This window comes from Macaca fascicularis, chromosome 2 (assembly GCF_037993035.2).
Source record: "Macaca fascicularis isolate 582-1 chromosome 2, T2T-MFA8v1.1".
NCBI lineage: Eukaryota > Metazoa > Chordata > Mammalia > Primates > Cercopithecidae > Macaca > Macaca fascicularis.
This window is the reverse complement of record NC_088376.1, coordinates 174,642,001-174,666,346: the sequence shown is the minus strand read 5'-3', so window position 1 is coordinate 174,666,346 and position 24,346 is coordinate 174,642,001. Positions and strand designations below refer to the sequence as shown.

At 36.9% G+C, this 24,346-nt stretch overlaps 1 protein-coding gene across 1 annotated transcript in view; it reads right to left on the bottom strand.

The window, feature by feature from the left end:
* Window positions 1–24,346, bottom strand: part of MYH15 (myosin heavy chain 15) — a 128,891-nt gene that overhangs the window by 61,918 nt on the left and 42,627 nt on the right. Inside the window, exons 15-22 of the mRNA XM_065539230.2 lie at window positions 20,639–20,815; window positions 19,089–19,221; window positions 16,387–16,454; window positions 15,452–15,539; window positions 12,855–12,972; window positions 11,827–11,950; window positions 10,123–10,259; window positions 415–670 (exon numbers count right to left, since the gene is read on the bottom strand). Coding sequence (XP_065395302.1) covers window positions 415–670; window positions 10,123–10,259; window positions 11,827–11,950; window positions 12,855–12,972; window positions 15,452–15,539; window positions 16,387–16,454; window positions 19,089–19,221; window positions 20,639–20,815 — 1,101 coding nt within the window. The remainder of the gene's footprint in view (window positions 1–414; window positions 671–10,122; window positions 10,260–11,826; window positions 11,951–12,854; window positions 12,973–15,451; window positions 15,540–16,386; window positions 16,455–19,088; window positions 19,222–20,638; window positions 20,816–24,346) is intronic.

Sequence of the window (24,346 nt, the reverse complement as noted above, 5' to 3'; positions counted from 1 at the left end):
TAGGGAGACCAAAATCAGGATATCTGACTAGAAGCACACTGCAACATTCCTGAAGATCTCAGTCAAGCTTTTCTTGGGACCTACTAAAATCCTGTCTGCTGATTTGCTAATGGGTCATGGGCTACATACAAACTTTAAATTAAGATCCAGAGCTTCCCGGCCTCCATCATGTGCTATTATACAGTAAAAATCCATCTGATAATTTGTCCCTTTTTAAAAGACATCTTGCCAATGAAATCACTTCACTATGAAACAGGGTATCTCCTTGTTTTCATTGTCTTTGGTTTTATAAAATCCTTTGGTATCTGAAAAGCACATGCATCTATTTTTTTTTCTTCCGTGTCAACACTGCCTGATTAACAAGGAAGTCTAATTAAAAACTTGATTTAAAGAACAAATGGTGTGGCTACTCACAGCCTGAAGCTGAAGAATCAGGTCATTTTTTTCCTGAGTGAGGGATACTTGCTTTGCTTTCAGTTCCTCCCTCTGAAACTCTGATTTCTCCAAGGCTTTCTGTAATTGTGCACACTCTTCCTTCAGTCCAGCTATTTCTTCTCCTCTTTCTGAAGATTTAACAAGAGGCTTGATCTTGAAGAAGAGCCTCATCCAGGCCCAGTTCTTCACAGCCATGAAAGCTCTTATGTTCCATTGTATCAAAATGAGTGCATCCCTAAATCAAGAGAGAAAAAAGAAAAGCAAGTTAGCCCCGACTAAAGGAAAATTAGTTCCCAAATTAAAATCCTCAATAAACACATCTTTTTAGGAGTCATAAAAAATTCTTATTAGTCTTCAAAGCACTTTTATATCTGGACTTTCACTTGATTCTGGCAAAAACTCTCCAAGGGGTATCTGGGGTTAGCAGTATTATGGACTAGATATCCTAAAAATGTTCCCATCACAAACATCCTTTGAATGAGAGCTGAACCTAAAGAGAGTAAGACATATAGAAGGCACCAAAAACTTGAGCAGTAAGTGAATGCATGCATAGCTTGGCCATCTTTACGGAAGGAGGAAAGAAGTCTTGGTAATGTAAGAGTCTGTATTTTCATATTCACATGGATAAAAAGGCAAGGCACAAACCTCCAAAGAATCTTACCCTTAATAAAAAGGAGGACTGAAAAATTCACCTACCAGCAAAGAGAGATATCAAATTAAAGTACATCTGATTTGGTGTGAGTGAAGACAAATTCTACTTCAGATTTTTTTTAATGATCCAGTACCACTGAATTATTTAAGGTTTAAATTATACTACCTGAATGGTACAAAAATATCCAAGAAATTAGCACAATGATTTTTTTACTCTGATAATAAATACCTTTTCAACCCTTGGAGTAGGAAAATGCAAAATCACATTGAAAAAAAAAACACCTTAAACCCAAACACCAGAAGTTCTCCTACATAAGGCACCCTGAAGGGGTTAAAATCCAAAGTTACAAAACACATATAGGAAAATTAAGTTGAGCACATATAATAAAAAGTTTGATGAAACCCCCAAGATTTTCAGATAATTGTACTATCTGATGGAGACTATCAAATAATTATGTTAAAAATTATTGACCAGGCTCAGTGGCTCACACTTGTAATCACAGCACTTTGGGAGGCCGAGGCGGGTGGATCACAAGGTCAGGAGAATGAGACCACGGTGAAACCCCATCTCTACTAAAATTATAAAAAATTAGCCAGGCGTGGTGACAGGCACCTGTAGTCCCAGCTACTCAGAGAGGCTGAGGCAGGAGAATGGTATGAACCTGGGAGGCAGAGCTTGCAGCGAGCCGAGATCATAGCACTATACTCCAGCCTGTGCGTCAGAGCAAGACTCCGTCTCAAAAAAAAAAAAAAAATTATTGTCAAAGGTAAAAAGGAAAGAACTTTAGAAACAATGAACCACTCTGATAAAAGGACATACAGATTTGAAATAAGACCAAATAAAATGTCTAAAACTAAAAAATATAGCAGTTGAAATCAAATACTCAGTGGAAAAATTAAGCAGGTTATTAGAAACACTGGGGGAAAAAAACTAGTGAATTGAGAAAAGAACAAACCCCCACAGCTCCAGACTCCAGGATGGCCCTATAACCTCAGGTTCCAGGCTTGCCCCAGTGCCAGTCCAGACATGTAGCCCCAGACTGCAAGCCTACCCCCAATGACCCAGACTCCAGGACCATCCCGATAATCAGTCTAGTCCCCACAGACCCAGGCCCCAGAACTATCCCCATGGACCCAGTCAATAAGGGTGTTCCAGTAGATCCTAACCACAGACTGACTTTCATGGCCCCAGGATCCAGACATACCCTCACTAAGTCCACTACCATGGACTTAGACACCAAGGCTTGCCCATGTGGATCCAAGATCTAGTGTATACAGCCTCCAAGCTAATCTTCATGGACCCAGGAATTGGGCCTGAATGTGCACTGAAACTGCCACCAAGCCATCATGCCCCAAGACTCCAGCAGCAATCCTACCAGTGGACACTGCCAGCTGGGCTGCCCAGAATCTCTGACCAAGCTTACTGCTGAAGAGGTTTTCCTGTTGAAACCAGCCTATAAAGACTAAAAGATGTACTACTTCAAATGCACAAACACTAATGTAAGGCCACAAGGATCATGAATAATCAAAAAAATATGACACCACCAAAGGAACAAAACAAAACACCAATAACCACCCCTAAAGAAATGGAGATCTACAAAGTAACAAAATCAGACACTGGAGAAAGCAAGAAATTACAGGTTTCTGAAACAAATACACAAACAAACTGAACAGCTGGAGCAGTGAGGGACGAAGGCCTAAAATCTCTAGCCAAGATGTCTGGTGAAGATCTTGCCCAGTCAAAGCCAGTACATAAATATGGAGGAGGGGGACTACTGTTTCTTCAAATGTACAGACACTTATGCAAAGCTATAATAATCATGAAGAATCAGGAACACAAAACAGAATAAAAAGAATGAAACAAACCACCTAGAAACCCACCCTAAATGGAGATCTATGAATTGCTGACAAAGAATTCAAAACAATGATCTTAAAAAAAAGTTTAGTGAGCTACAAGAGAACAACTAAACAAAGTGAGAAAAATAATACATGAACAAAAGGAGAATTTCAACAAGGAAATAAAAACCATAAAAAAGAACCACATAGAAATTCTGGAATTGAAAAACACAATGACTGGACTGAAAAATTCCATGGAAAGTATAAATGCAATCAGGGGGAAGAATCAGTAAGCTCAAAGACAGGTCGTTTGAAATTACTCATTTAGAGGAACAAAAAGGAAAAACAAATGAAAAGAATGGAGAATGCCTACAGCACTTATAGGATATCGTCTAGCTTACCAATATATACATTATGGGAGTCACAGAAGGAGCACAGAAAGAGAAAGAAACAGAAAGCTTATTTAAAGAAACAATGACAGAAAGCTTTTAAATCTGGAGAGGAAAACGAACAACTAGATTCATTAAGCCCAAAGAACCTCAAGTAGATCAAATACAAAGAGATCTTCACCAATGCACATTATAATGAAATTCTCAAAAGTCAAAGAGTTTCAAATGCAGCAAAACAAAAGTAACTTGTCACATATAATGAAACACTCCTGAGACTATGAGCAGATTTCTCAGCAAAACCTTGCAGACCAGAAGACAGTGGTATGATAGAATCAAAGTGCTGAAAGAAAACAAAAACTAAAAACCACCAACCAGAAATACTGTATCCAGCAAGGCTGCCTTTCAGAAATGGAGAGATAAAGACTGCCACACAAATAAAAACTGTGGGAGTTTATCATCACTACTTGCCTTACAAGAAATGCTAAAGGGTGTTCTTCAAGTTGAAACAAAAGGATGCTAACTAACCACACAAATATATATAAAAGTGTGAAACTCACTGAAAAGACAAGAACATAGTCACATTCAGAATAATACTGTAATAATGGTGCATAAATCACCTTTTACTCTAATATTAGTTAATGTACAAAATTATTTAAAATAACTGTAGCTACAATAATGGATTAATAGATATACAATATTAAAAAATATTAAATTGTGACATAAGTAACATAAAATGTGGGGACAAGATAAGTTAAAATGAAGAGTTTTTATATGTAGTTGAAGTTAAACTATTGCCAGCTTAAAAATAAGAGGTTTGTCAGCTTAAGATAAACATGTAACTACAAGATGTTTTATGTAAGCCCCATGGTAACCACAAAGAAAAAACTTCTAGTAAACATACAGAAGATAAAGAGAAAGGAATAAATACCTAGCATTACAAAATATTATCACATCACAAAGGAAGACAGAAAGAAACAAACAATTTTTTAAAAAGTCATAAAACAATTAAGAAAATGGCAGTAGTAAGTCTGTATCTATTAACAATTACTTTAAATATAAATGAAATAAGTTTGCCAATCAAAAGACAGAGTGGCCAAATGAATAGAAAAACCAAACCCAACTATATGCTGCCAACAAGAGACACACTTTAGCTTTGAGAACATACACAGGTTGAAAGTGAGAAATGGAAAAAGATATTCCACGCAAATGGAAATTGAAAAAGAGCAGGAGCAGCTATAGTTACATCAGATAAAATATATATAAGTCAAAAACTGTAACAAGAGATAAAGAAAGCTATTACATAATGATAAATGGGTCAATTCATCAAGATGATATAAATATCTTTATATTTGACAAGATTTAACATCCATTCATTCATCCATCATAAAAATTCTCAACAATGTAGCTATAGAAGGAAGGTACCTCAACATAATAAAGGCCATATATGACAAGCCCACAGCTAACATCATACTTAATGGTGAAAAACTGAAAACTGAAAGCTTTTCCTCTAAGGTCAGGAACAAGACAAGAATGCTCACTCTCAATAGTTTTTTTCGATATAGTACTGAAAGTCCTAACCAGAGTAATCAGCAAAAAGAGGAAACAAAAGCCATTCAAATTAGAAACAAAGAAGTTAAACTATCTCATATAGAAAACACTAAAAACCACCAAAAAATAGAATTAATACATTTGTAAACTTGCAGGATTAAAAAAACACAAAAAATTGGTAACATTTCTATATACTAACAATGGACTATCCAAAAAAGAAGTCAATTCATAATAGCATCAAAAAATAAAATAAAATAAAATAGATAGGAATAAAACTTACCAAGGAGGTAAAAGATCTGCACGTTGAAAACTATAAAACATTGAAAAAAGAAATTGAAGACACAAACAAATGCAAAAATATCTTGTGTTCATGAATTGGAAGAACACAGGATATTTTTGGTTAAAAGTCCATAGTCCCCAAAGTTATCTACAGATTCAATGTAAACCCTTTCAAAATTCCAATGGTGTTTTTTACAGAACTAGGAAAAAATTCCTAAAATTTATATGGAACCACAAAAGACCTCAAATAGCCAAAACAATAGAAACAAAGCTGGAAGAATCACATTACCTAATTTCAAAATACGCTACAAACTATAGCAAAGAAAACAGCAAAGTATTGGCATAAAAACAAACATATAGTCCAATGGAACAGATCGGAGAACCCATAAATCAATCTATGCATTTATGGTTAATTGTTCTTCAATAAAGTTGCCAAAAACACACAGTATGGAAAGGACAGTCTTTTCAATAAATGGTGTTAGTAAATTAGATATCCACATGCAGAAGAATAAGTGGATCCTCATTTCACACCATATACAAATATGAACTCAAAAGGAACTAAAGACTTAAATTTAAGATCTGAAACTGTAAAATTACCAGAAGAACACTTGGAGAAAAAGTTTATTGACATTGGTCAATAAATTGCCAATGATTCTTTTTAATGTGACCCCAAAATCAAAGGCAACACAAGCAAAAATAGACAATGGGATTACATCAAACTAAAAAGCTTTTGCACAGCAAAAGAAACTATCAAAAAGGAGAAGACAACCTATGGAATGGGGGAAAATATCTGCAAACTATACATGCAATAAAGGGGTATATTCAAAATATATGAGGAATTCAACTGTATAGCATGAAAACAACCCCATTAAAAATCAGCAATGACCTGATAGACATTTCTCAAAAGACTACAAATGGCCAACAGTATATGCAAAAATATTCAACATCACTAATTATCAGGGAAATACAAATCAAAACCACAATGAGATGTCACCTCACACCTGTTAGAATGGCTATTAATAAAGACAAAAGATAAGGGTTGGCAAGTATGTGGGGAAAGGGAACCCTTGTACACTGTTGATGGGAATGTAAATTGGTACAGCCATTAAGAAAAACAGTACGAAGGCTCCTCAAAACATTAAAAATGGAACTACCATAGGATCTATCAATCTTAAAATACTAATGAAATTTGAATTTTGAAGACATATCTGTACTATCATGTTCATTGTACTATTATTCACAATAGCCAAGATATGGAATCAACCTAAGTGTTCATTGACAAATAAATAAAGTGTGGCATAAATATATAATGAAATATTATTCAACCTTAAAAAGGAAAACATTGTCATTTTTGACAACATGGGTTAATCTAGAGGACATTAGATGGCTAAGTATAATAAGCCAGGCACACAAAGACAAATATGGTATGATCTCACTTATATGTGGGATATTAAAAAAGTCAAACTCACGGAAGTAGAGGGTGGAATGGTGGTTACCAGCAGCCAGGCCATAGGGAAAATGAGGAGATGTTGCTCAAAGGACACAACGTTTCAGTTACGCAGGATGAGTAAGTTCTGAAGATCTAATATACAGTATGGTAACCATAGTTACTAATTCTGTGTTGTATACTGGAAATTTGCTAAGAGAGTAGACCTTAAATGCTCTCACCACACACAAAAGATAACTTCATAAGGTGAGGATTAATCAGTTTGATTGTGGTAATCATTTCATAATACCTACATATATCAAAACATCAGATTATACACCATATATCCAATTTTTGTCAATGGTAACTGAATAAAGTTGGAAAAAGGAAAAAGAATAAACACAAAGTAGAAGAAAAAAAAGAATAAAGGTAAGATCAGAAATTAATGATCTAGAAAAAAAGTTTAAGTGGTTTATTAAATAGACTAAATAAAGATGTGGCATGAATGGTCAAGAAAAAGGAAAGAAGGCACAAGAAAACAATACTAGGAATGATAATACTCTAGAAATATAAATAATTTAGGATTATGCTCTAGGAATATAATATAGATACAGTAGAGATTTAAAAATAATAAGGCCAGGTACAGTGGCTCATGCCTGTAATCCCAACACTTTGGGTGGCCAAGGCAGGCAGTTAACTTGAAGCCAAGAGTTTGAGACCAGCCTGGTCAAAATGGTGAAACCTTATCTCTACTAAAAATACAACATTTAGCCAGGTGTGAAGACACAGCCTTTAATCCCAGCTACTCAAGAGGCTGAGGCACAAGAATCACTTGAACCAGGGAGGCGGAGGTTGCAGTGACCTAATATCATGCCACTGCCCTCCAGCCTGGGTGATAGAGAGAGAGTCTGTCTCAAAAAATAAAATAAATAAAATAAAAAATAAAATAAAATAAAATAAATCGATCAAATTGAAAAATTCAAAAGAAATGTAAAATTTCTTTTTCAATAAAAGAAAGCTTCCCTGCACTAATTCAAGAAGAAAATATCTCATTAGACATGTAACCAATAAATAAATTGAATCAAAATTGTAAGACCTATCACAAAAGAACCACCAGATCCAGATTATTTTATTGGCAATGCCTACCAAAGAGTCAAAGACCAGTTATAAACTGGTTCATGTTTTGAAGAGAGAAAACATTCTTCAACTGTTTATGAGGTTAGGATAACCTTGATTCAAATTCAGATAACACAGCAGATGAAAATTATAGGCCAATCTTATTCATGCATATTGATGAAAAATCTCATGATGATATTACAATCAAACCCATCAATGTATGAAAATATTTCTTAACCAAAGTAAGTTTAACTTTTTAAAAAATCTGTTAATATATTTCCACACATTTATAGATTAATTCAGAAAAACCATGTGATTGTTTCAATAGATGCAGATAAATGATTAAATAATTTCCTGATAAAAATGCTTAACAAAATAAAATAGAAGGAATGTCCTTCGTACAATAAGTAATTTCTACAAAAACAAAACAAAACAAAACAAAAAAAACTACACTGAACATCATTCTTTAAAGGGAAATGATAGCTTTCCCCAAAGTCAGAAATATGAAGACATTTGGCAAAAGTTTCTAAAGGCTGATATACCACAAGTGAGTGAGAACATGGGACAACGGGACTCTCATACATTGCTGGTGGAGAATATGGCATATTAGAAAGCAATTTGGCAACATCTTGCAAAGTTGAAGTTGTGTGTGACCTAAAACCTATTATTAATTCATGCCCTAGAGAAGCGACACTCAAAGTGTGTGCCTCAGACCAGCTGCTATCCACAAACTGTTATCAGAAAATGGAGTATTTTGAGTAATGATGTCCTCAATAAACTCTTATATATACGAATGGGGAGACATTTACAAAAATGTCACTGCAGAAGTTACTGGCCAAAAAAAAAAAAAAGAAATAACAAATTTATATTAGCTGGAAAATGGATAAATAAATTATGATATATTCATATAATGGAATACTATACAGCAGTTAAAATCAATAAGCTAGCCCTAGATTCATTAACATCGATATATTTCAAAGAATAATACTGAATATAAAAGACAAACTTCAGGACAATATATACAAAATATTATTTACATGAAGACTAAGCACATGTAAAATCATGTCACATTTTAAGGATATCTGCATATCGAGTAAGCAAAGGTATGAAAACATACTTTTATATGACATATATAAAACATGGAATGAGAGACACAAACTCAGGGTCTGAAAAGGAAAAGGTAAGACTTGGATTACAGCAGAACTATATGGGGGCTTCAACTATGTATGTTAATTTTTTAAAATGTTGTTAGCAATTACAGAAAAAAAATGTTAAGAGTTGGCTGGGTGCCATGGCCCATGCCTGTAATCTCAGCACTTTGGGAGGCTGAGGCAAGAGGACTGTTGAACCCAGGAGTTCGAGACCAGCCTGGGCAACATAGGGAGACCCTGTTTCTACAAAAATAAAAAATTAATAATGTTAAGAATTGAAATGCCTTCATGATGACTCCATGAGTATGTATTACAGTATTTTTTGTATTTTTTATTTGCTTGAGATCTTTCAAAGTAATTTTTAAGTCACAATTTAGAGAGAATGGATCATAGAGGTTTCACTTCAGACATTAAGAAAGTAAACTATAGAGAAATTAAGAATCTTACCCAAGTTTACACAACTGGTCCTAGAAGCCATGTTTCCTGACCCCCAAACTCCCATACCACACTGACCACTATATGAGAGTCACAGAAGACCCTTAAGAGTCATCTCTCTATTATCTTTGACATCACCATGTAATAACCATTTTCTCTTGGGAAAAAATAGAATTAACAAATTGTCAATTAAACAAGTTACACCAAGATCTGTAGACCTCTCTTCAGAAGACAATATATGCTAAGGGAAAAATAAATACAACTTCAGCATCCCTTGCTCACAGTCCCTTTGTTTGGAGATTTTGCTAGCTTGCTTTCCATGATTCTATTAAACAACAGACAAAACCAATGCCTAAGAATGTACAAGCATGGTGATAAATGTCCCTAGTGAACCTGTCTGAAATAAAGTAAGAAAGTTATGATTACATGTCAACAAGAGCCACAGTTTCTGACCCACGGGACGTAACAAAGGGGTCAGAACACCTCGGTCTTTGAAGCATACTTCCCCACAGAGGTGGCTGTGGGATATATGCAAACCTTTCAGGTCTGCTTCTGATATAAATTGTGAGTCGCACCACTCTCGGAGATCCAGACTTCTCAGAATATAAAAATCTCTCTCAAAGGGAAGCCTGAAAGCATGGCAAGAAATATCTGAATTATGCCTATACTTGGTTGAATAGAGCAATAAAAGCCCTTTGCACTCTGTCTTTTTGTTATATTATGATTTAAAAATGTTTAAGACCCAGCCTAACCAGAGAAGGCAGCTCTTGACCTACTATAAGACAATGAGATTAGTTGCACTGGTTAAGGCACACTATTACCCTAGCAGTGGGGGTGCAGGGTGGGCATACAATACCTTTCTTCCAGAATCTTCTGGAATTTGATTCGCATCAGTTTGCCCTGTGCTCTGGCTTGGAACAATGTGAAGACTTTAGATAGTCTCTCATCTCTCATTGCTTCCAGTTGACCCAGAAACCCAGCTTTAAAAAACACCTAAAAGAAAAGTCAGGTGTTAGCTCCACTCATAATGGGTATTCAGCAAATGTTTATTGAATGATCCTGTGAGCAACTGTTGTGTTCCTAGGGATAAATATATCAATTCCATTTCTTGTAAGTTTTATTTAATGTGTAAAATCTACACCCTAGAAAGTTTGATTTTATAAATCTAAAATGTGAAAAAAAAACCATGTTATTAAATCATGTGGTTCTGTTGTTTGCTTAAGAATGTAAACTATTCTTCCCCTTATCTATTAATAATGTGTCAATTGTTCAGGGAAGCTGGTTTAAGTTTGAAGATGGGTTCAGGCATGCAGTGCTCCAAAGTACCAGGTAGCGTTCTGCAAACATTTTCTGTAAAGAATCAGATAGTAAATATTTTTAGGTTTTATGGACTACATACAATCTCTTTAGGATATTCTTGTTTTTTAAACAATTCATGAACCATCTAAAACCATTTTTAGCTAGTGGACAATATATTAAAAATAGGACCAGGCTCTTGGGCCGTAGTTTGCTGACGTCTGTTCTAGAGTAAGGCACTTTTGTCTAAGGCATCAAATAATCCACAAAAATATTTTTTCAAGAATAATTACTAACAAACAAGGTGAAATAGTGAGGTGCCTAAGGCACACATTTTATGGAGGCACTAAGTGTGAGAGTGCCCTGAGAGTGTGTGCCTCTCAACCTCACTTGCTCAACCCTGAGAATGAAAGCCTCTTTGAAATTTGTGCCTTAGGAGCTTCACTTGCCTCATGTCAGTCTTGGCCCAGAGGAATAGTATACAGCAAAAATAACTAAACGCACAAGGAAGGAAGGCATCATCAGTGAAAATCAGCAGAAACAATAAACAGCAGAAACTGATTCCTAAGTACTCAAAATGTGGGAGCCAACGTTTTATAACCATATACTACAGAATTCTAATTCTATGAGGTCTTTATCCTGAATTTTCCAACTCTCCTTCAAATAATTTGTTCCTTATATGGATGTCATTACGAACAAACTGATGTTGACTGCCAGATAAGACCAAATCTATTGATTAGTTATAAGTTTCCCAAAATATGTGAATCCCAAGCTCATCTAAGATGAAGTAGAATTTAGGGAATCACATTTAAGGAAATTGGTTTTGGATTAATTTTTTTAATAGTGGGTTACCTTTGAAGTTTTAAATTACTCAGAGAAATTAGTCCCTAAAAGAATATTGCGGATGAATCAGTTCACACATAGATAAGCCATTGCTCTAGGAAGTCGATTCACCTTTTTCCAGCTCTGATATATACACATTTTCTCACAACACCAGGTTGATTCAGTATTTTATATCTTGGCACAAATTTGCTTAGATGACTAATTATAAAAATGTAAATGTAGTCAAAACTGAGGTTTAAAAAACATTGAATATTTTTCTCAAACAGCACTGAAGTTTTCACCTTCAACTAAGATCTATTTGTGTTATTTATGGTCATGACAGCTGAAGAATGCCTTATAATTGAGCATTCACAGGTATTTTAAGATACACACTCTTCCCCCAATTCGTCTCCAAATGCATTCTTTGCAGTTTTCTGGTTACCTTAGTGATTCCAAATCGGTACTGGGTATGGTCTATCTTCAAGGAGCCAAGTAATTCTTCAGCTGCTTTTCTGCTGCTCACAAACTTGCTCTTTGGAAAGGTCCTTGGATTCAGAATGCAGTACCTAATTTAAAATAAAGAAAAAATCCTGGGGTTGGGAAATCATATTATTCAAATAAAGACTAATCTAGACAAATGAGGTGAAAGGAGATATAGATTTTTATCTCTGTTATTAATACGTTCAATTTTCACAAAATTCTTAGTAACAATAATGAGGGTACAAGCAATAATCCCTTGCATTGGTATAATAGTTTGTACTTTTCATATTGCTTTAGAAGCAACCTCATTTGATTGATTGCTCAATTAGGCAGGGGTGGGGTTGGAAGAGGAAAGAGAGGGAGGGAGGAAAGCATAAGTATCTCTACTGTATGGATAAGGAAACTGAAAAGCAGAGACATTAAATGTCTTTTCCAGGATTCCTTCACCCTGTTGGTGAGTTGGTGGAAAACAAGAAATATGCCTCTTAATTCTAAAGCAAGAAATATGCCCCTTTTTACTCTACCAGACTTTGCTCAAATTGACTTGATGACCTATAATTTAAACTTCTAGAATCCAGGAAATAGAAAAGACGCCACTCCTGCCTCCTGCCATATACCCTGCTGGCTTCCTTCCTTTCAGGGGCTTGCTAGTAAAGCCACAGCGTGCTTGGATGGCAGCTACGATTAAGTATACACAACATTTCAGAGACTCAATTCAGCCTCCATATGTTTCTTCTGTATTTATTTCTTCTATATGTGGGTCTATTATCTGTTAATAGAGATTTAAGGATATTACAGTTACATGGATGTTGGATTTAAGGGGAAATAATAATGGAACTCTGTCATCATATATCTTCCCACCACCAAAACACATCGATCTGTAGTCTGGAGGATATTAACCAAACAAACAATGCATGCCTAAACACTCGGAAAGGGAGAAAAACAGAATGAACTGCCTCAGGCTTCTTGGATCCTGGAAGGTATGTTTACCTTTGTTTAAAATCAGCATACTGCAGTCGGTTTGGAAAACCTTCACGGCATATCCTAATCCCTTCCAAGACACCATTACAGCGTAACTGCTGTAGAACCAAGTAAGGGTCCAATATACCTGGAAAAAAAAAAGAGTCACGGTGGATCTGTGCCTGAAAAAAAATTATTGGCCCAGATTTTGTACCAATTGCTGCATCTTGGGTTAAAAGAAAGTCTGAATTGGATAGTTTCCACATGATAGGTCATAGGAGTTCACTCACTTATGGCCTGATAGTACTCACAGTAATCATCCTATTATGTAGGCATCTCCAAATATGATTTCCCTGAAATTCCTTTAAAATGGAACATGCCCCTTAATTCACAGTTAGATGAGATGTTTCTAAGCAAATATTCTTGGAAGGCAAAAAGATTACAATTTTTGCTAGAATGTAAATGGCTGGTCTCACGTTCATTTGCCAACCAAAAACCAGCCAGAAAGGGTGATAAGAACACAAAAGAGAACTGCCTTCTCTGCGCAGGATGGGGAAGGGATAAGGAGGAGGAATAAAAGGAAAGGGGAAGACGGACACAAGCACAACATTCTGTTTACAGTTGTGCTTAGGAAGGACTTGTCCACATGCCAGACTTCATTCTCCCCTTATTTTCATGAGAGTGCCTACGTCCTATTCTGTAGTATAAGCATCCTTCTGTCACCTTCTCATTCATCAAAAGAAGCTCTACTGTAGCTGTCAGCTGCAATCTCCAATAGAAGCCTTTGAAAAACCATCCAAGAAGCCACTGTCCCTGCCCTCAGAGAGTCTTCTGAAACAAGCCAAGGACCACATCTCCTATCACAAATTTCTACTACGGTATTACATGAAAAATGAAAACAAAAAAGGACTCCATGCCCAAGGTCACAGAAATAAACTTAAATCATATACCCATATTTCTATACTCCAATCCCTTTCACAGACAGAAACAGATAATCTATAAGAAGGCAAAAGTAGGCCAGCACAGCGGCTCATGCCTGTAATCACAGCACTTTCGGAGGCTGAGGCGGGCAGGTCACTTAGGGCCAGGAGTTCAAGACTAGCCTGACCAACTTGGCGAAACCCCGTCTCTACTAAAAATGCAAAAATTAGCCAGGCATGGTAGTACACGCCTGTAGTCCCAGCTACACAGGAGGCTGAGGCACAAGAATTGCTTGAACCCAGGAGGCAGAGGTTGTGGTAAGCCGAGATCGTACAGCTACACTCTAGTCACTACACTCTAGCCTCAGGGACAGAGCAAGATTCTGTCTCAAATTGTTACTTTTTTTAAAAAAGGGGAGATACAGGGAGTAGAATCCTATGACACCTTAACATCAGACTCACTCATTCTCTTTAAGTACATATAAATAACTGTTTTGATTAGATCATGAAGCGTTTCTTACGACTTTGTCTTATGACTTTAAGAAAAAAACCAAACCTGCTGAAATCCAAGTTGACTCCATGGGAAGCAACTCTAATAGGTAACAGAATTGCTCCAAAATAGAACACAGCTAATTAGATTCCTTGCTAGATGGAAGCAGTGTCCCTAGACACATCCAGAAATCCAGCTGATAGGAAACAATGAGGCAAAAACATACAGCCGTGAATGAACATGAAGTGTTTGTATTGCAGAAACTCTAACGGCAACATCATTGTTTTGTATCACACTTTCCCAAAATAGGCCATAGTGTGTCAGGATTGGGGTCTTAATTACAGAAGGTTAGTAAAAATGCAAGATACTAAGGAACCTCAGAAATCAGAACCAGCAACATCTGGCTACATATTATAAGGGTGGTTAGTGCTCTAAAGACTTAGGGCTTGTCATATACACTCCTTGGAGGCCGACAGCCTCCAAACCAAGCTCCAGAGGGGCCTGTAACTCCAAAGAGATGGCTGGGAATCGTCAAGCTCATGAAGTAAGGAAAGCAATCCATGTAGTTATTTTTGGTAAAACCCTTGTTTGGGGAATTGAAAACATAAAAAAAAAAAAAAAAATCACCAACATCCACCTATCACATCATCCCCCGACAACTATTCTCTGACGAAAATATATCCACTGCCCAGAATTACATAACTATAAAAAAATAAATGCTATTAGAAAGGGGAAGAAGATGTTGGCATTGGCAAGGAGGACTAGAGGGTGTTGTCAACAATTAGAAATGGATTTAGGAACTGTCTTTATGGTCAATTTAGATAACTCAGACCAAATAACTTCCTTTATGCTGAAATATCTACCTTAATCCCCTAATTGATTATTCAATTCCCTTTTTATTATAGTTTGCCCTTGTAGACAATGGCATGGGAGCTCATCCATGTTCAGCATAAAATTCAAGGAGGAATTTAAATAGTAATATCAAACATTCTAATGTTGCCCAATTGAGACTGCTCTGTGAAATCCTTCTGTATGTCCATTTCAATGGCAATATTGAGGAGGTTCCAAAGACCTCATTTTTAACATATTTTCATTTTTCTATACAAAATTCTATCCTTATATAAAAGGCACCAATAAATATTTCTTTAAAAGATATTCAATATAGCTAATATCAAATCTATTTCCTAGAGTGAATTACAAAGAAATCTAGTTCTTACCCGGCATTTTATTCACATTGGGATTTATGCATCTCACAAAATGAGGTGCTGTTGATTTCAGATTAGTCATCAATTTATTCAGGTTTTCCTAAAATGGAGACCATAATAAACATAAAATCACTTTGCAAATCACTAAAAACACCAATCCACCTCACAAATGTCTCCAAATCTATCAACTCACTCTCACAGCCAAGATGTATTCTAACAGTAAAATAATGAATTCAACATTCTTTCCTGCTTACCCAATGCACGTTATTTCTTTCCTATGGCAAGTCAATATTTATTTGACAGACATAGTTCAATTGTGAATCATCTCTACCTATTTTGAATTTGATAGCAGTATCAAAGTTATGGCTGGGCAATAAAATGGCTTGAAAAAAGAAATTGTTTCTCAAGTTCTCTCTCTGTGGAAAACCTCTATCTTAGGTTAGATTCTCTAGAAGCCAAACCTGAGATGGGAATTCTGGTTTGAGAGATTTTTAGGGAGTGAAGAAAGCTGGGAACAGTAGGGGAAGAGAAAAGCAATGACTCAGACTCAGCTTTAGTCTGATCCTTGCAAGCAAGAGCTGTAAACACAAATGCACCAGTTGCACCATAGGTGGTCCCCCTTGAGGCAAGGGAGAGGCTAAAGTCTGGAGAGGAGGGCAGAGAGGCAGCTTAGTTTCCCCTTTCACTAAGTGCAATTCTGACAACTCAGAGTTGTTATGAGCCAATATGCACATCAGCTGGAAGATGGGTGCAGGGATGATAAAGGAGTTGTAGGTGGGAACCAACAAAAAATAAAGCCCTTAATTATAATAGCATAAACTTCAACTTTTCCAACTTGCTAATTCCTGATACTTTATCCTTATTTGAGGATGTGAAATGTCAAATAAATAATAACACATGCAGATTGTGAGGCAATTAATATATGAATAGATGCAATTAAAAATTACTTTATGCAGAGATGCAGCTGTTTGGAATGAAGTTCCTTTCTTTCGTTTCTTTTCCCCAAATGGTATAGCTAGCAAAAAAAAAAAAAAAGATGAAAACATGTAAAAAGCTCATTTTTGTCACATTATCCTACCTCGCTGATGGAAGCATAAATTCATCAGAGTTCTAGAACAATATGGCAATATCTACCAAAAGCTTCAAAATATGTATGTCTTTTATCACAAAATGTATATTTTTAGTGCTTTTCCTTAAGGGTATAATCAGGCAACTGTGCAACAATACTCACTGAAGCATTATTTAGTCACTGCAAAAAAATTAAGCAAAAACAAAGTTAATCCACAAATGCACACCATAGGAGATTAATTTATGAGAGAATATGCATACAGTGAAACACTGTAAGCTTTTAAAATGATGACGTGGATCCATATAACTTATATGGAAAGATTTCTAGGATATTTTTAGAGAAAAAGTTTGTTTGCAAAGCCTAAATTTTATATATGATGACCTTGAGTATGTACACATGTTTTTAAGTGCAGCTGTGTTATGGGTGACTATAAACATGAAAAATGTTGGGGGGTGTAAATACCAAAATGTAAATAGTTGGTTAATCTATATGAGGTTACAGGTAATTTTTATGTTCTTTTTTCAGTTTTTCTATATTGTCTGTGTTTTTAGCTACATTCATGTATTTATATTCATGATTTATAAAAAATAATAAGTCTATTTCCATTTTCTTGAAGCAAAAGAACCTGTGCTAGGCCAACCAGCTTTATAAACATTTGAATAATGCTAAGTCACTAAGATGTGCAACCCAGCAACAACAAAATCCATAGGCAAGTTGGACAGAATAGGGTAGCTGTCAATATGGAAAACTAATAAAATATTCTCTGTGCCTGAGTAGCAACTGTGCCGTGGCAGATGTCATGAAGCTTAATCACTAATGTTCTTTTGAAACACCCCAGGTCTCTCAGTGAAACTCTTGACTTCTTTGTACTTCAGTTTTTCCATCCATGAAAAGGGAATATTTCATTAATTTTTAAAAAAGAATTATAACCCTGGTTTAAATTATTTGGATTCCCCGGGAGAAAGTATGGTTATTACTAGCAATTTAAAGTTTGAATCCATCAGAAACTTGGAGGCAAGCATTTTCAGAGGGTGTTTTAGAATTAAAAAAAAAAAAAAAAAAAAAAAAAGGCCATTCTGAACAATTCTTGTCTTTTAGTTCCTAAGAACACAGTACACACCCTGAAGAGTTAGAAGATGATTTCTCCTCTAATTCTCTGCCCAAACCATTCTCTGATCTCTTATGATCAGAGAATTACTCAACTGGGAGTCATAAGCGTATGTGGCTACTATCAAACAGACTTCTCAGAGGTACTTTAGCAGCTATTAGAATCAGGCAAATGTACTGCCTGAACATTAGCCGGGTCCGGACACAATAGCTTTCTTGAGGCAGGCCCAGAGGATTTCAGGCATGTTCCAGAATTATGTCATCATGTGCTGATAAAGCCAGAAAGTGCTAAATTTTCTCTCCATTCCCTATGTCAGTCAGGAGAACCAATCAGCCTGATAGGGGCTGGGAGTTAACATGCAGCTGGGTGTAAGATAACAGCAGGGTATGTTTGAAAGTGAGAGTACGCACCCCATTTAAAGAACAGTTGGTGTACTGTTGCCATGGGGAAATCAGAACCCAAGCTGGCTAGATTATCTATTTCCCCAGAATTTCCATTTTTCAAAAGAAAACGGAAACTCAAATGTGTATGTGAAATCTGATTTTTTAAATTTGTGTGGACCAAACAAAACGTGTTTGAAGGCCAGTTTCTGCTCAGAGGCTGTCGATCTGTGACTTTTGCTGTAAATCGTGGAGAGCTTCCCTCTGTGAGTAGGTTAGCATTTACTTCAGTGAGGCTGGTGTTAGCAACTTTGGCTCAGTATCTTCAAATCCATCATATGATGGTGCAGAAGTTTTCACTGCATCCTAAATGCAGTGATATGCATTAACTTCTCTTAAGTAGCATCCCTGATTTTACAAATCTACTATATGGCAAAGCTTAGGTAGAAAGATAGGAACACTGTACATATCTTAAAGTGTCATGGTAAGAAATAAGTAAGATAATGTATCTAACAGTACTTTGTAAATTACAAACTACTAAACAAGATTAGTTGTCAGAATAGAATGCCTGCTAAACAGGTATTTGCTGCATGCTAGAGGCTACAGTTGAGCAAGTCAGACATAATACCTGCCTTCACAAAGCTTTTAATAATCCTAAGTGCACAGAGTGCTGTGAAAGAGAATATTTCAAGATATTTGGGGCAATAACTATATATATATGTATATATATGTAACTATATATATGTGTATATATGTATGTATATAGTTATATAGTTATTTAGATATTTGGGGCAATAAGTTATTGCCCCAAAATCATTCATCAAAACATGTTTTTTGTTTTCCCTTTGTAGCTAGGTGAAGTGGAAGACAAAAGCAGGCCAGGAACAGACTTCTTGAATCTATCTTAGAGCACTAGTAACATCTCCCTGAAGAATCCCCGGCCTGAAGACAGAAAGACTAATAAGAGAGGACGACTCAGACCACAGGGAGCAGAAACATATCACAGGAAAGAAGCAAGAATTTTTGTAAAAGCTGAGGCAGCCATGGGTTCCATTCTGAGGCTGAAAAATCAAGGAAGATTGTATGACTCACCACTGTCAGTACTCATGTAATTTTCAAAAAGGCTCGCCAGGAGTCTGTTGGAAGACTTCTGAAATACAGCTACCACTGTTTCATTAAGGAGGTCTTTGTTCTTTTCCAGCCAACCACTGATATTATAAGGTACCTTTGGAAAGGCATGCATTTCAGGTAATAAAAAGAAAAAAGATTGCATAAGTTAACATAGAAGGCTGTGCATTACCTTTTTTTTCTTCTTCTTTTTTGAGACAGGGTCTCATTCTGTTATCCAGGCTGGAATGCAGTGGTATAGTCACAGTTTGCTGTAGCCTCGACCTCCTGGTCTTAATCAATCCTTCCCCCTCAGCCTCCAGAGTAGCTGGGACTATAGGCACATGCTGCCATGGTTGGCTATTTTTTTTTTTTTTGTATTTTTATTTATTGTGCGTGTGTGGAGATAGAGTTTCCACATGTTGCTCAGTTTGGTCTCAGACTCCTACGGCTCAAGCAATCCACCCATCTCAGCTTCCCAAAGTGCTGGGATTACAGGGAGCCACCATGCCCAGCCTGTGCATTACTTTTAATAAATCACAAATTATGTGGGTCCTTTACCTTTAAATCAGTTTAAGGTAATAGTACTGAATAACACTCCAAAAGTCCACTGGGCATCCCAAAAAGATTCTCAAGATTCTTATCATTAACATTGTCAAAAGAAAGGAACAGACAGGATGGGAAGAAGTGAGAGAGATAGGGGAAGAAGTAGAAGAGAGGAGAGATAAGAATGGGGAGAGAGAGCAACAGAGAGGAAGGAAGGATTGAATGGTATTTCACCCCATCAGTCCTTTAAAGGCAAGAATGATAAAATAATCCAACTGTCTCTGACACACAGTGAACACTCAAAAAAACCTAGCAATTACAATGGTATTTTACTGTATATATCATTATAATTAATATGCCAGGATATCAAAGAAGAGAACTATAAACATATCTGTGTACAGCTGGCAGGCCATTTTCAGGTCAAAGTATTATTTTATCCTTTATCAGTTCTCTTTTTGTTCCACCCAGAATCACCATCCAGAAGTAGAAGTGCAGAAAAAGGGGCATATACGCCGGTGAGGAAATGAGGAGAGGTAGCAAGAGTCATCAGAAACCTTTTTTGGCCATAGTTTGGAGACCATTACTTCACGTTGACTATTTCTTTATGGGAGAATAAAAAAATCTTCAATAAAAAGATCAATTGAAATCACTCATTCACACAACGTTAAGTTAAAAGGAAGGACAAATGGGGAGAAACTATGACTTTGATGGTCTCCATGCCTTTCTGAAGCTGCCTTGCTTTGAGTTGAGGTTGACAGAGTCCATTTGGAGATTTTTGACCTCTGTGCACATGGAATGCTATTGTAGTATGGCCATTTCATTTCCTGAGTGCTAAATGGTTACACTACCTTTTTTGTGGAACTGAGATATATTTTGTTCTTCTCTTCATTTAATCTAAACATTACTTAAATATCATCTAAGGGCTTTGGCTGAGCATATTTGAAACAAAATCAGGAAAATTCAAGACCGGGGGTCCAGAGGTAACTCACCACTCCTGCATAATGGACAAGTTCGAAATGAGCTTCAAATTTCTTCTTATCAGGCTTGGGCTTCTGGAGATGAACCGACTTTCCAAAATGGTTGTCAAAGAGTTTGGTCTTGAAAGTCAGGTCTGTAGCCTTAGGAAACATACACTCTTCTTCAAGGATGGAAAAGATGCCCATTGGCTGTTGAAGAGACATAAGAGCAGCAGATTTTTTTTAAAGCCACCTGCACTTTCAGTAGGGGGTCAGTATAAATTATTTCCCAGGAACCCAATCAATTGACAAAGGGAAGAATATTCACTGCATAAAACTAGCAATCATCTGTTGGGAACAGGTCCTCCAAAATCTGGCCATAAACTGGCCCCAAAACTGGCCATAAACAAAATCTCTGCAACATTGTGACATGTTCATGATGGCCATAACACCCATGCTGGGAGGTTGTGGGTTTACAAGAATGAGGGCAAGGAACACCTGGACCACCCAGGGTGGAAAACCGCTTAAAGGCGTTCTTAAACCACAAACAATAGCACAGCGATCTGTGCCTTAAGGACATGCTCCTACCGCAGATAACTAGCTAGACCCACCCCTTTGTTTTGGCCCATACCTTCGTTTCCCATAAAGGATACTTTTAGATAATCTAATATCTACAAAAACAATGCTAATGACTGGCTTGCTGTTAATAAATATGTGGGTAAATCTCTGCTTGGGGCTCTCAGCTCTGAAGGCTGTGAGACCCCTGATTTCCCACTTCAAACTTCTATATTTCTGTGTGTGTGTCTTTAATTCCTCTAGCGCCGCTAGGTTAGGGTCTCCCTGACCAAGCTGGTCTCAGCAATCATCCATTCAACATATATTAATTAAATATCTGCTACTTAATACCCTTACCAGTAACTGCCGGTGATTGATGCAGCTGTGAGCCACATACACAAAGTGCCTGTCCTCAGGGTGCATATGTTCTAGTGGAGTGGCAGACAATAGGCAAGTAAACAAAGAAATAACTCCAAAAAACAAATGACTTAGTTTCATATAAATGCTCTGAAGAAAACATTCAAAGTAATGAAATAGAGAATGACAGGGGGTAAGGAGGTTTTAGATAGAGTCATTGGGTAAGACACTTCTCCTAAATGAAAACAACAAGCTGAGAAGATCTGTGCACAAGTATTCCAGGCAGAAAAATGAAGAATGCAAAGGCCCTGAGGCCAGAGCCCACTTGGCAAGTCTGAGGTCCTGCCAGACGCCAGTGTGGGCAGAGAAAAGCTAGCTTGACGGAGTACATGTTAAGAGAGAATGTCAAAGAGGTAAGTAAGTAGTAGCTGGATCTCAAAGGCCTTATAGGCCGTAGTAAGACATGTGGCTTTCATTTTAAATGTAATAGGAAGCCTTTGGAGACTTTTTAAATGAAGTACTGTGATTTCATTTATGCTTAAAGAGGATCATTGATTTAGAAAGTAGGGCTCGTGGGCTCAGTCCTGCCTGCACTCTGTACTGGAAAGCCGGTGAGCTAAGAATGGCTTTTACATTTTTAAAGCGTTTTAAAAAAACAAACAGGTTGAGTGAGGTGGCTCACACCTGTAATCCCAGCACTTTGGGAGGCTGAGGCGGGCAGATCACCTGAGGTCAGGAGTTCGAGACCAGCCTGGCCAATATGGTAAAATCCTGTCTCTACTAAAAATACAAAAATTAGCCCGGAATGGTGGTGTGTGCCTGTAATCCCAGCTACCCGGGAGGCTGAGACAGGAAAATCACTTGAACCCGGGAGGCAGAGGTTGCAGAGCCAGATTGGGCCACTGCACTCCAGCCTGGGCAACAGAGAAAGACTCTTGTCTCAAAAAACCAAACAAACAAACAAACAAAAAATGTTACTGCAAATCTCATGAACTCCATTAGCACACTTTTTCTCTAGAGGACCATAGAGTCTCTCTCAGACCTTTGCTATCCACTTAGTCATTGAAGCACTGAAAGCAGCATGCAACAACCTGTAAACAAAATGAGTGTGGCCATGCTCCCATCAAACTTGATTTACCTAAACAGGCTGCAGGCTAGACTGGGTCCACAAAGTCAGTTTGCTGATCCCTGATCTAGAGTAGTGGTAGTGTTGGAGCTTATGAGAAGTCATTAAAAATAAGATATGCATTGAATTTAGAGCTGAGTGCCAACTTGCTGATGGAGAGAATGTGGTGTGTAGGAAAATTTTATTGCATCATATAGCACATAATTTTTTAAATGCATTTTTTACATTTATTAGACTTACAAATCCTTTACTTGACTGCAAATTTCCTGAAGGCAAAGCTATTTATAAAAAATGCTTATATTTCTCTACAGCATTTTATACAGAGTCTTATATACAGTAGTGTGGTAAAAGGCCTAAAATTGAGGCCCAACATTATGTGTGCCTTGGCATCTGGGAAAAACCAGGAGGGGCTCAAAAGTTCCCTTTCTGTTGTGCTCCCATGTGTTATGTCCCTTAGCCAAACACTCTCCTTATGGCAGGGACCATGCATAGTGCCTGCTTATCCCTGAGTAATGGGTTTCATTTCTCTATCAGCCCATGAAATTATTCAAACAAGCCTATCGCACCCTCTTGTAGAATTCTACTGTCACGTCACCTATAATTACTACAAAGTCTGCCTCCCACAGCCCCTGCTTTTTCACTCTTTTCTCAGCACAGCCCTCCTGTGGCCCTGCATGGTTCAAGGTGTACCCCGTGTAGGCTGTGAGCATATGTGGCTACTAAAATGCTGGTCTCATCTGTCTAGTGTTGAATGTCACATGTTCAGCCTTTCCCATAAACCTAGGGCAGGATTCCCTCCTTCAGCAAAGGGGTGAAGAGGAAGCAATCAAAACAAATAGTTGCAAAGTAGACTTACTTGTTGGTTTTAAAAAAAAGTAAAAGCCTTTGTTTTAAGGCTTATTTCCAATAATACTAGAAGTTCCTGGAATGCCAGGATGATGCCTTCTGGGGTTTGCACATCATAACCCTTATCATAGTAGGTTCCAAGGTAACTAAAGTGTAGGCCCTCAGCACATTTCTGCTAAGTAATTAATTGACAGGTGAACCCTGAGACATACAGGTCTAAGTTCTGGGAACTTGACTGCTTTGCTGTGATCAATTATCAAACAAAATGTAAGAGTTGCCAATCAAAAAAAGCATGGAGGTATGTGTTTAAAGAAAATACTCATGTGCATACAAGAAACAATTAGATATTAATATGATTTCATTTTATATTAAAAACACCAAGAATGAACACATCTGAAAAGTTTCCCTTGGGAGGTGATAACATATAATGCCAAGATGCTGCCAGTAGTTAAAATATTTTAGAACTTTCTTTGGGATAGCTGATACTATTAACTACTGACATCAAAAATTCCTATTGTCTGATGGAATATCATTATATATTATTCAGGTCAAGTCAGGCCAATAAAGTAAATAATGTAATCAAACTAGGCAGTGTAGTTTGGACTCAAAAACCAGTGAATGAAAAGTATTGAAGCAAATTTTCTCTTGAGGCTGGTAAAATTCTAAAATCTATCCTAATCCCAATATCGTGAGAAATTTTCCAAAGAGCTAAATTATTGGAAGAAGTATGTTGCCTTCTAGGGTGTTTACACCAAATAGTAAGTTTTTAAATGTATAATTTGGAGAGTATTTATTAAGAAATAATAGGGAAGATCTCTTTACCAATGCCTTATGTATAACCATAAATATGTCATTAT